Here is a 13788-nt window from a genome sequence, read left to right on the forward strand (position 1 = left end):
AACAACATTTATATTTATATATATATATATATATATATATATATATATATATATATATATATATATTTATATATATATATATAGCATGATTTTGTACTTACCACCCAAGGCTTGTCACAAAAATTGTAGACAGAGTGCAGAGAGTTGACACTGGGGATGCCAGCATACTGAAGACCAATCACAATGTTCCTGTGATCTCCATTTTTGGCCATACTGAAAGCATGCTGCCGCACCAGTACAAAATCTGGCTTGAAACATCTGTAGAACCAAGCAAATATGAACTGTGACTAATGAATAAGCCTACATCCTGTACTTTTGACATTTTGTAATTCACTTCACAAATTAAGCATCAAAAGAAATTTTAATGCTGCAATATTTGCAGCCAATAATTGTATAATGCTACAAAATGTATAATGCTACTGTTTTTGCTTTATACACCGCAACAAAAAAGTTCAATAAGCATTTAATGTACAATGCTTATATGTGAATATACGTAAATGTTATTTAAAAACATTTTGTTTTGATCATTGTAATTCTTCAGAAATCTGAATTTGTTAAGTTTTACAAAGTTATGACTCTACATATGTCTTACTTTGTGATCTTGCCACCACCACGGATAGATTCAATGTCCACACTATAGCTGCCAGTTGCATGAGCCACCAGATTTATCTCAGAGAAGTCAGCCTTGAAGAAAACCAACACCAGTAATTAACACTAAACAGCATATTAATGCATATGATTAGGACGTTGATCACATGCATGAATATGATCACAGTAATTATACCAAACTAACAACTATGTCCACTGATGTTTAGCTAACAACAATAAATCTCATTATGAAAAATTGGCCTCTATGATTCCAGAGGACTCAATCAAGGTGATTAAAGCCCTAGTCATAGATTTCTGTAATTTGCTGCTTAGTACTATATACTATGTATTTTTTTGTGTGTGGGGTGGCTGGTAGTTTCTTGCTCATAATGTAATAGAAGACATATCATGGAAGATTTCACTGTAAGAATGCATTTTTAAAAATCTACAACAAAAACAATGAAAGAAGGATATTTTGTAAGTCCAACTGGAGTGGAGAAGAACTTTTATTCATCTTTTTTTTTTTTTTTTTTTTTTTTTACAGGAGATCCCATAGTTAATGCCTTACAGATTTACTCAACAAAAAAAAAAATCAAACTGAGCATTTTTAATTATGAGAGAATAAGAACAATCCTGTCAAAACCATCTATTTGAAAAGCATTCACATAATTGAAATGGAAACATTTTTCACCTGTTCCACTTTGATGTCAAATTCACCATGAACCTTCTTGCTTTTAAAGATCTTTGCCCTAATTGGAGGAAAAAAGAGCAGAGAGACTCAATTATGGAAAAAAAATAAAAAATTCGGTCATTGTTTGAACAGTAATTGAAGGCATTTTTTTTGCTCATAAGCCTCCATTATTATTAGCCCTATAGCTCTAGTGTAAAAATTAAAGAAACAAAATTTGGAATCATTTCAGCTGATCAGCTGTACTTGAGATAAATAGATAAAATAAGCAGAAAATTTCTGTTGATTTTTCAGTCAAGCGAAACCAATTATATATATAAAAATATATAAAATATATAAATATAATTTTATATATATATATATATATATATATATATATATATATATATATATATATATTTATATTTATATTTATATATATTGCACTGTACTTTTAAGCCAAAATGTCAATTTCATAACCACAAATCTAAACATCACCAAAACCATCAAGATATAGGTACTCCATTGTAACTGTCAGCAAGACTGTAATAACTGGTCAGGTTCTGCATCAGACTCTGCTAAGGGTGTGTCTGATAATGCAACATATACATATAACGTAAATCAAAAGTCACAAAATCTCAGGGTACTAGAAAAAAAAAATCATTGGGAAATCCTAGCTTCTTTGTTACCTTGTATGTAGACAGACCTTCATGACCTACCAAGCTACATAGTCTAAATTATACTTTTACCTGTCAAAAGCAGCTACCTAAAAAGTAATCGTAGATATATGTGAAGATGACCAGTCTTTCAGTGAGGCTGTTCACAAAACAAATCCTTACTACAGTTTAGGGACCATTATCTGATCATAAGCACAATGTATACTACAAAAAAGGTTTTGTAATTGAACTTGTTGAATTTGTATTCAGCAGCCACCTCAAACATCTGAAAATATTGCACTTCATTCCCCAATAATCAATATGTTTTTTCTTAAGTTTGAGTTTGAGAAAGGTTCTGAGGAAAAGTCTGTCAGATTCATGATGTGATCTTAAACTGCAGAACTGGTCGCATCTTTGTTCCTATAATGATGAATCCCATTATCTTTGTAAACTGAAAGGGCATGCCAGTGGTTCCTAATTAAAAGTAGGGCATTCCTATGTAAACGATCCTCCCTTATTTTAAGGTTTGCTTAAATGAAAGTTTATTTCTCACAATTGACCAGGGATGTCACTAGGCTTGAGCCCCCAATGGTTTGAGACTAGCTATGAAAGGTTTTTCCTCTAGAACAGAGCGTAACGTTAGTGAAGGGTTTCAATATTATCAGCAGTAATTAAGCACAACACTGGTTTAAAAAATTATTTTGTCTGAGGAGAACAGACCAGAATATTATATTATTACATTTAGCAAAGCCTTCAAGTAGAGTGCATGATAACACTATCACATTCACTAACAGTAAAGTCATTTTTAGCCAAGCTACCGCTGTAAATTAGCAATTATGCTTGTCCTTCGATAACCTGAAGTGAAAATCTCCACCATACCCCCATCTTTATCTGGCTTTTGGAAGAAAAAATTGTATGTCCATTTGTTTTATTTCCTGCCTTTATGCTTAGTCAGGAGAGGGTCTAAGGAGAGGGGTCCATTCCTGCTTGATACTGTAGTGTAACTTTTAAAGTGTCAGTAATATTAAACTGAGCTGTTTTAATAAAGCTGAGAGAAAACCTCTTCCAGGGCTGCCATGGAAACGTTTGGGGATTAAACCCTGAAGGCCTACCCCACACAATGCCGCTGATTTTGACTTCATTACTCTTGATTTCTGACATTTTTCTTAATTATTGCATGATGGAGACAATTAAAAAAGCTTGCACCTGTTTATTTCTTTGATTATTGGTTTGCATGGTTCCCAAGTAACATAACTGATATAATTTATAGTGTTACTGTAGTATTTATTTATTTGAAAAGGCCATAATGCTTTATAAACTAATAAGAAATAATTATTAAGATAGAGGCAAGATAACCTTTTATTATCTTTTGAGGCCCTTGTCCTATTCAGGAGAGCCTTCAAATTTGGAGCAACTAGGAAAACACAAGTAAATATTGGATTTGAAAAATGAAGATAGCATAGAGCCCAGAAGGACATGAAGATGGATGCCAAGTTGGCTAATGTTCTTCTGAAGAGGTAAGCATTGAGCTTTAGATAAGGTTTGCTGATCTTAACTCATTTATCATGGCTGCTAGTAGGGATGAGCATTTTAAGTAATTTCAACATTCAAGTACTTGCACTCGCAACATTCAAATACTTGGGTCAGTGTGCAGCTGGGTTATCAAGGCAGTGAGTATTTAAGATATCATACACACTAAACACTGGTATTGGGTTGGGCAAGAGGGTATTGTAAAAATAAGATTTTTTTTTTAAAAGGCCTCCACCCTGCCTCTTGCATTGGGACCCCAGTATTTTGCACTGCACCGCTGATACTAACATTAACTGCCATCAGTCACACCTGAGGAGTGGACTGGCCATGGCTTTTTACTAGCTAATTTTCTCGGTAACAATGTTGATATTAAACTTTAAAAAGACTAATATGTAAATGTTAGCTAGTTAACCAACTTATCTATGGTTGGCTTCACATCAAATCTGTGTATAGCATTGCTTGATGATAAATTCCAAATTGATTTGTCAGTAATTTAAGCCTGGCTAATTAATATATGCAAGTATATGGATAACATAACGTACATGAATGCTGTGTGTGTCCTTCTGACTATTTCAGTTCCATTTTGTGTTTTGGCTGTCTTTGTGTCCAATTCACAGTTCAGTCCTAGGCCTTCGAATTTGCAGATCAAGCTAGCCCAGTGCTCATTTGCATCTCATTTTGACTGTCTGCTGTTTGATATTTGATATTTTGTTTTACTGAGTTTTGTGTGTTGGATTGCGAGTTTTGGTTTGACGCTCTCGTACTGTTACTTGTGTATATTATTGTCTATATAACCTATCGTATAGCTTTGTATATATTCTGTTTCATTTTGTGTTCACCATTGTATATTACAGTCACACTAGGTGTAGGGTTGGTCACTATTTGTGTTGGGTGTGGGCTTTTGTATATGTTTTGTGTGTAGTAAGGAAGGTATGGGATTGCCTTTTGTGTCGGGGCAGGTCAGGTATGGTTCACTTGTACAGTTAGTGTGGATTTTTGTTTGTTGTTTTTAGCATGCGTGATGTCTGTACTGGAGTGTGTGTTTGTCTTTTGTACTGTTTTGCAATATACCCATCCGTGTATTCCACTCCATGTGTTAGTGTTTTTATTCAATTTATCCTACATAATAATAGCTTCAGCTGTTTACAAACATACCCACCCAACACTCCCTCTTTTTGCTGCGACTCAATCTAGAATCTGTCTTAATAATCGAGAAAGCACAAAATGGTTTATTACAGTAATATACTGCTGTTAATGTGTTGTTTTGTAAAAATCTTCTTTTGTACACCATTGTAAAATAGAGTACAATATGGAATCTCTGTAAATGAACATTACATTCAAAAAAGTGAAAAGTTGTAATTGTAATTTAAGTTTAAATAAAATTGACTTAAAGGGGGATTGATACGAACAATACCTGAAAAAACTACAGACAAGATAAATGGAAGTATTAAAATTAAGTTGTGTGTTTCTTTAATTGTTTAGCACCAGCTAACACTAACAGCTGATGTAACTAATATATTAGCTAGATGTTATTTTCTAGAAAGTTTGTTATTGGCATTACTTATTGCAGGATCTACCATAACTAACAGTATTGATTGTTAGTCAGTAACTAAAGTTGAACTTCACATTATCAACACATGAATAACGAAAACATTTCAAAGTTGCAGTTGTGTTCCACTCAAGTAGCTAGCTAAATGTTTTAACAGAGTGAGAAATGTGCTGTGGTGCTTGATCCTTGTGGTATTCTTTACTTGAAATTCTGAAGGGGGAACTATTGTACGTGATTATTTCTGCAACCCAGGTCTCCAAGATATGCAACTTGAGCTCTGGGCTTGGTTTCAGAATGCAATTGCTCAGGTATTCTGGCTTGGCTCTCAGCAGTTGAATCTCTCAGGTGACTTGGAGAATGATGAAACTGGTTGGCCAGGCTTGAGATCTCAATTCTGAGACTGATGGTGTGAGTGATGTCAACTCTACAGTATCTGAATCTCAGTATTAAATTATTTTACAGTCTCTGGTATTCCAGAAGGTAGAATTAATTTCAAAGCATTGTTCTCTGCAAGAACATGCCGAAGCTTTGAAGCTTTGTTAGAACCATTGTCATGTCTGTTGTCACATCCATCTTTTATTCTGAAGAAAGCAAAGTAGAATAAAGGAATGGTTTAGCAAAAAAAAAAAAAAAACTGAAAAAGAATTAACAATTTTCTACTTTGTAATGTGCAGACATGCGGAATTACTATTCTGTTAAACTACCTGAGAAATTATGCATCCAACCGAAGCATTCCAGATTTGTAAAGGAGATAACTATCTGTCAGTTAACTCAATTTAATCAAACATCCCTTGTAGATGGATCCAATTCAAAAGTCCCATAGTGCTCCCTGTATCGTGCACTTAGCTTTCTCACTATAAACGGCAATTTATCCTTCAAAACACACATTTACAAAATCTGGCAGGCTATGAACTGATCTATGTGCAATTATCATGCCATTTGTTACCATCAACAATTCTGGGCAAAATTAATATTGTCTTTCAAAACATTGATACAAATGGCCACCTTTAGATAGGATTGTTCACACTTTGATTAATAGATGTTTATTGGTGAAAGACTTCGTTGTGTTTCTGAAGTAGATTGTGTGCCCAACAACTTGTTTTTAAAAACTGTTTTTGCTTCAAATCTCACTGTGCACAATAAAATGTGGACCAAAATCCTAAATCATTACTGGATAAAGTTTCAGAAGTTTTGGCTAGTTTTTAAAACACGTTTCCTTGTGGGAAAAACTCTTACTTTACTCTCAAAGTATGCAGTGGACTCATTGTTCTGAAAAAGACAATACACAGAGAGAATAGATTGCCACTTAATTTGGGTAAAATTGAATCAATTTTGTTTGGAACATGGAAAAAGTTAATTAGGTTATAGTGTGGTCATTGGGGATAAGGTTATGGAAGCTAAGAATACGGTTAATTATTGAAGATATATGTTAGATAAGTATATTTCAGGTAAGGAGCAGGCAGATAGGGGTTTAACTGAGATAAATCAAAGGATTTGTTTTCTTGCTAGAATTTCAAAATGTTTAGATAGGAGAACAAATGATTACATTGTCAGGGACTTTGGCACAGTCATATTTTTATTATGCCTGTTGTTCGTGGTACAATGGTATTCAAAGTTCATTAAAAACAGATTATAATTTCTCAAAATAAATTGGATAAGGTTATTTGAAATCTCTCAGTAACAACATATTTGGAATTGTCTCTTTATAAAATAATGATATGGTTAAAAGTGCAGAACAGAGCTGCACTGATATATACCTTATGCAAATCTAAGATTTTGCATGGGGTTGTTCCTCAGAAGTATTTCATTTAATTTTAGCTTTTAGAAGCAAATCTATTGTAATAATTGTTTTATTATACCATGTTTACTGTTTTCATCTGCTGCCGAATATGGTATTGTATAAGGAACCACAATGGATATAGATCTTTGGACTTTTTGTGTTATCCCAGACTGTTTCTGTTATGATAGGCACCACATGGTATGTCAGTGTGGATATTGTTTGCGTAAAATATGAAAGGGTCTAATTAAATCAATAATAAAATAAACAAATATCTCTTAAATATGTTTCATAATTTGCCAGACTAGTTCCTCCTCATTTTTAAACAGTGGCATCAGCCATAGCAAAACACCATTTACTCATGGGCAATTCCACAAACTGTCCTTTTAATAAGTGCTACCCTGCATGACCCTCAACAACTATCACGAACATCCTTCTATTTGAGCAACTATTGTAATGATGTCAGGTGCCCTTTTGCATCAGATTCCAACATGCATCAAAGCCCCATAGACTTTAAGCTATAGTCTAATGCATCCAAATTCAATGCTCATAGCAAAGTGGAAAAGTGGAACCCAATCTATTAATGTTTAAGTTCAAATTTACTTAGTAGCCTCTCTGGTATTGGATTGTTGAATGTTTGTGATTTATTCTTTTAATTATAGTTATTTTATTTCAGCAGTCCGTTCCAAAAAAAAATAATAATAATCCACTGAAACTCACTTCTGCATATGCCATCTTCTACATAATTTGGCATGTGGGAGACCACATCTGAAAGCCCTTTGTAAATATAAAGAACTCAACATTTAATACAAGTGTAAAAAGAATGCATCTTCTATATCTGCGTACAATTATACAACCAGAAATGTCTGTTGGCTGACTGCAGAAGTTACAGCAGCTGGCAAACAAAGCTTCTGTGCCGAAGCAGATGCTTCATTGCCTGCTGTAGCTGGGTTCTGCCCATATTTGACAGCATATAATACACTATGCAAAAAGGCCTGTGAGCAAATCATGTTTACAGTAGGTTTCATCAAATAAAATGGAAACGATGTGTGGGCTGGTATGCTTTTTTGCAGGAAAGTAAGATTGGATCTCATCTGGTCACACCGGAGATGGATTTTTGTGAAAAGCGTAAACAGAATCCAGCCAAAGAAAGTCCATATGCATTCTGGATATAAAAAACATGCACAGTGTAAACAGGCTAATACTCACAACTCAGGGATAAAAACCAGTGTGTCTTGATTGTGAATATGGTGAAATATCTGTAAGAATACAGTCAAACCTCACAGATGACATTACTATGGGAATATGAAATGACATCCAAAAGCATATTCCACTGAAGCTCTTCTCAGGGGTCGTCAGGTTGGCACCTCTCTTCATTGGAGTTTCACTGAGTTAAGCCCACAACACATCTGAAAGGCTTAACAGTAAGGTCTCCAGTCCCAAAGCCCTACCCGCCCCCACCAAGTTCACTTTGAAACCACAGATATATCACTTAATAAACTTGTTTAATGCCATGTGCACACTACATGATTTTGGCCACAATTTTGCTGTGGCAGATTTTAATTTTTTTTTTTAGCTCACTGCCCCAGCTCAGTGACATTTGTGAGATTCATTATTTGACTTTCAGGACATTATGCTTTTTTTTTTTAGCCTCAGTCATACCAGACACCCTAGGTTTCACTTTTTCTGACGAATTGAATAATGTTGAATGATGTAAACAAATAGGCTTAGAGGAAAGGATTAGCTTTAGACCAGAATAGTTTTATACATCTCTGTAAAAATCTCAATAATCTTAACAATGGTCTCGTTCTATGCATAGAAAAATATTTACCCATGAGTGAAGATAGTTTGTCTTAAACTGCATATGAAACTATAGCATTTTGCTGATGCATTTTTTAATCAAAAGTGATGTACAACTATGACTAAGCACAATTTGACCAATTGAGGGTTAAGAACCTTGTTCCCAACAACAGCAACTTGGCATTGGTGGGGCTTGAACCAGCAACCCCCCAATTACAATTCAAATACCTTAACCATTGAGCTACCACTGCCAGTGCCATGTGGGCTTCACCCATTTACCCAGTCCACTACATACCTGAAACACCAAACACACCTTAGCCATTCCATCTTTATGGCACATTTCCCCAACTAGCCTGTGATCTCCTCATCCATAGCCACTGACTACTCTCAAAATTACACCAGCAAGGATGTGTCAGACTTAGGTAAAAATCCCCTAGCACCTCACTCTACTGGCCTAATATGTGCTTGTCACCCACATTCACTCACCTCAGTCACCAAATCTTCATATTTAATCTTCTTTTCGAAAGCTTCATCAACTGCAACCTCAAATGCAATTGCTATCTCTATAAAATAAACTGTCCATAATTCTGTTTCAAAAATATTTTGCCAGTGTAGATCGAATTCTTTTTCTCATGGTATCACCTGTCTTCAGATTTAGTCAGGATGTGAATATGACATAATATATCAAACACACCACCCATTTTCTATTATAACCATAGACTGTACATACAAGTAAAGTAGATGTTAGCGGGTGAAAAGTGTCTGACACCCCTCTAGTGGCTACACTGAAACGTTTAACCTCTGCCATTCCCAGAAGTGAATGGATTGAAAATTGAAAGTCATGAATGCACAGGAAGCTGACTCAACAGCTCACAGTTTGTGGCTGGCCTAACTGCCTGTCACTACTGGGTGGTGATGGTACATGTCATCACAACTCCACAGCCTCTGTTCCCATTCGTCTGGAGTCTTCTACCTACATGCTCTACTTACCACTCCTCTGATTCTGCTATTCCTGTTTTCTGGACAAATGGATGACATCTGCAAAATCACCCCTACCCCTGCACCCAGAAAATTAACTTTGATGTTCTTCACCCTCTGCCTCGCACCATTTCTCAGACCCCTTGGGAAAACTCTAGGACTAATAAACTTAACTTTGCATTGCTCAACTGTCGCTCCCTCAAGGATAAAACCTCCATGTGCCTCAATCTCATGTTCATGGGTTTTGTTTTGTTTTTTAGACTTGGCAGCAAGCTGGGGACTACTTACATCTAAATTTACTAACATCCAGTGAGCAAAATTATTTGGCTAATCACAGATCCCAGGGAAAAGGTGGTGGTCTGGCTGCTGTCTATAATAACACTCAATGTTTCTGCCTGTACCTTTCATGAGGTATCCTCATTTGAATATTTAGTGTTGAAGCCAACTGTTTCCTTACCATTACTGTTTTTTGTTCATCTGTTTTGTTCAAGTAGCTCAGAGATGGAAGCATTATATATAGAGGGAATATCTTTTGAGGACACTTTTGAAACAGACATCAGGGGAGAGGAGTAGAGATGAGAAATTTAGTGAATGGCCGAGTGACTGAGATGCTAGCAGTAGTTTCAAATGGTTTATGATCAGAAATACCAACTAGCAATCCAGTAACAGAAGTAATATATAAACAAGAGGAGCAGATTAGATCTAGCGTGTGACCATGAGAGTGGGTAGGAAAATCAGCATGTTGAGTCAGAGAAAAACAGTCAATCAGTGTCCACATGGGTATTAAAGTCCCCCAACACTACCATCACTGAACACACAGAACTGGCCAGAGTGAATTCACTGAAGTCTGACAAAGTCCAAGGATGTTCTGGGTGGTTGGTAGATTAACAAAAACAGTAAGGGTAAGGAAAAAAGCCAAATATTCAAATGAGGATACCTCATGACAGTTACAGACATTAAGAGTGTTATTATAGACAGCAGCCAGCCCACCACCTTTTCCCTGGGTTCTGGTCTTAGCCAAATAATTATGGCTATACAGGGTGTTAGTAAATTGAGATGCAAGTAGTCCCCAGTAAGAAAAAATAAATCAAATTAGTTTTGAACAATGAGATCGTGGCATATGGAGGATTTATCCACGAGGGAGCAACAGTTGAGCAATGCAAAGTTAAGTTTATTAGTTCTAAAGGGGCCTGGGAAGGGGGCAAGGCAGAGGATGAAGAACATCAAAGTTAATGGGGGGGGAAGTTCGCTGGTGTTATCCATTTGTCCAGAAAACAGGAATTGCAGAGTCAAACGAGTGGTATGTACAGAAGTGAGATCTGTAGTAGCGATTAATATATCGGGGGTGGCGAAGAAGGCCAAGTGACTGGCATAGCATGCAGGTAGAAGACTCCAGACGATAACAGGAACAAAGGCTGCAGAGCTGTGATGGCATGTACCAGAATACCATAGCCCAGCAGTGGGAGGCACATAGACCAACCACAGTCCAAAACAAAAAAGTGAAAAAAGGTAATGCATACAACTAGAAAAGGTCATGGCAGATCTTTATTGGCAAAGAAACAGTACGTATTGGTAGAAAAGACTATGGTCGGTGTACTCGGACCTACTCACCATGCTACATTAGCCATCCTACTATACCAACCAAAAACCAACCTAAGAACAGTAATGATGCACATAGCAACCAAACGTATCTAAGTATCTGGCAGCCAACAACTTTAAAGAGCAATTAAAAACTCACCCGATAAAGAAGCAGCCAAAGTGAAGTTTATTGGTAAGAGCTCACAGCAGGAAGGCAGGTAAGGTTGAGATACACACACAGAACTGGTGCTGAACACACTTGTGGGGAGAATCATATAATGTATACAGGAGACCAAAAGAAGGATATAAACCAAAAAATGGCATCCAGAATTATGATCCAGGGGAAAAAAACAAAAACAAACAAAAAAAAAAAAAAAAAAAAAAAAAAAAAAAACAGCAACAAAAAAGTACAAGATCTAGCAAGAAGCAGCAGCAACAACCACGCCAAGCACACTCTCACCTGGTACCGACAGGTCCATTCGTAATTAGGGGACTTAATGTAAGTTTATCTTTTTTATTTAGCCAATAGATGAAATTAAGAATTTCATTTATTCACTTCATGCATACCGTTTATGGATGATCAAGAATCACTAATGTATAAGAGAATGTATTCTTTTGCTGTGGTGGTGTGTCTGCTACGGGCACAAAGAGAGAGCGTGTGTGCACTAACAAATATGGCCAGGATTTGGGTGGATAATGTCCAACCTACAGTCTCTATTGCACGTTCATCTACTGCACAAGTCCACACACGATGGCAACTCCCATTTCAGCCATTCAAAAATGTCTTTAAAAAATTCAGAATGTGAGTCAATGGAGGCATACTATTGATTCATATACAGTCTATAGTTATAACTTGTACCTGTCTTCAAGTGTCCAGCCCCAAAAATGTACCCTGTATCATTTCATGACTGCATTTTAAATCACTGGGCAGGAAACCCATGAGCCTAGCAACTTGTCATGAGTTCTATAAGAAGTGAAGAGAATAATGTGGGCCACTCACAAAACCTTTTTTCAGCCAGTAATGTGAGTAGTGCTCATGTTTACAGAACACGTTAAGGATATGCCACTAAAACATAACTTTCTGCTCATAACTGCTCAGCAGTATAGTACAAAAGATACCATCAACTAACATTCCTCTTAATGAGACATGCACAAGCAACTTTGCTAATTATTGCTACTAGCTAGCAATAGATTAATCATATCTGTTAAGATAGCTATATTAACTGACATTTATTTTTAGTATTTTATACCAATATCTACCATCATCATAAGTTTAGCTAGTACATGTTGCTAACTTTTCTTGCCATGTCAGTCAAAATTCAGAAATCATACTCAAAAGTAAACACATTCAGTTTTTGGACAGAGGTATTATGTATATTGTGTTACTGTAAGACTTTCTTACCCACATATCCAAGGACTTCAAAATTAAATTAATGCAACCTCATGCTGGGCACTGACAGTGTGAAGTCATGTGTTTTACTCAATAAGATTCCATTCACCAAGCAGACACTTATTGAGTAATCCTGAAAAGGTTTCTGTTTCATTAAAACAAGACTGACTCAGTAAAATGGAGTAACATGAATGAAAGAAAAATGAAAGATTTCAGTGAGATTTCATTTTTGAGTATAGAGTATACTATTTTTTTGAGCATACCAGTTAAAGTATATTTACAGAATTATTTTTTTAAAAAGCAAAATTAAATATGTTTATACTCTGCCTGGCCAAAAAAAAAAAAAGTTTCACCACCTGTATTTAACTAAGCAAATAGGTAAGAGCCTCCCATTGGATAATTACTGCATGGGTGATTGTTTCAGCTGGCAACAAGTTATTTAACCCTAACTGATGCAGTGAGTAGCTTCTCATTTGTTAAACAACCAGGTTGAAAGACACATTCTGTGGTCGTGGAAAAGATGTTAATCTGTTTAAGAAGGGTCAAATTATCAGCATGCATCAAGCAGAGAAAACATCTAAGGAGATTGCTGAAACTACTAAAATCGGGTTAAGAACTGTCTAACGCATTATTAAAAAGTGGAAGGACAGTGGGGAAACATTATCTTTGAGGAAGGAATGTGGTCGGAAAGAAATCTTGAATGATTGTGATCTGCAATCACTTAAACGTGTAGTGAAATCAAATCACAGAACAACAACAGTAGAACTCAGGGATATGTTTAATAATGAAAATAAGAGCATTTCCACATGCACAATATGAAGGGAACTCAAGGGATTGGGACTAAACAGCTGTGTAGCCTTAAGAGAACCACTTGTCAGTGAGGCTAACCGGCAAAAACAGCTTCAATTTGCTAGGGAGCATAAAGATTGGACTCTAGAGCAATGGAAGAAGGTCATGTGGTCTAATGAATCCAGATTTACCCTGTTCCAAAGTGATGGGCGCATCAGGGTAAGAAGAGGCATCATGCCTAGTGCCTACCGTACAAGCCTGTGGGGACAGTGCTATGATCTGGGGTTGCTGCAGTTGGTCAGGTCTAGGTTCAGCAACATTATGTGCCCAAAGAATGAGGTCAGCTGACTACCTGAATATACTGAACGACCAGGTTATTCCATCAATGGATTTTTTCTTCCCTGATAGCACAGGCATATTCCAAGATGACAATGCCAGGATTCATTGGGCTCAAATTGTGAAAGGGAGCATGAGACATTTTCACAC

General features: G+C 36.2%; 1 protein-coding gene across 2 annotated transcripts in view; it reads right to left on the reverse strand.

Annotated features, from left to right (window-relative positions):
• syn1 (synapsin I) overlaps positions 1 to 13788 on the reverse strand; it is a 30998-nt gene that overhangs the window by 15126 nt on the left and 2084 nt on the right. For both annotated transcript variants that reach the window (XM_035536423.1, XM_035536422.1), the window contains exons 2-4: positions 1280 to 1337; positions 593 to 684; positions 102 to 258 (exon numbers count right to left, since the gene is read on the reverse strand). In XM_035536423.1, the coding sequence (XP_035392316.1) occupies positions 102 to 258; positions 593 to 684; positions 1280 to 1337 (307 nt within the window). The remainder of the gene's footprint in view (positions 1 to 101; positions 259 to 592; positions 685 to 1279; positions 1338 to 13788) is intronic.

Source organism: Electrophorus electricus, chromosome 18 (genome assembly GCF_013358815.1).
Source record: "Electrophorus electricus isolate fEleEle1 chromosome 18, fEleEle1.pri, whole genome shotgun sequence".
NCBI classification, from domain to species: Eukaryota; Metazoa; Chordata; class Actinopteri; order Gymnotiformes; family Gymnotidae; genus Electrophorus; species Electrophorus electricus.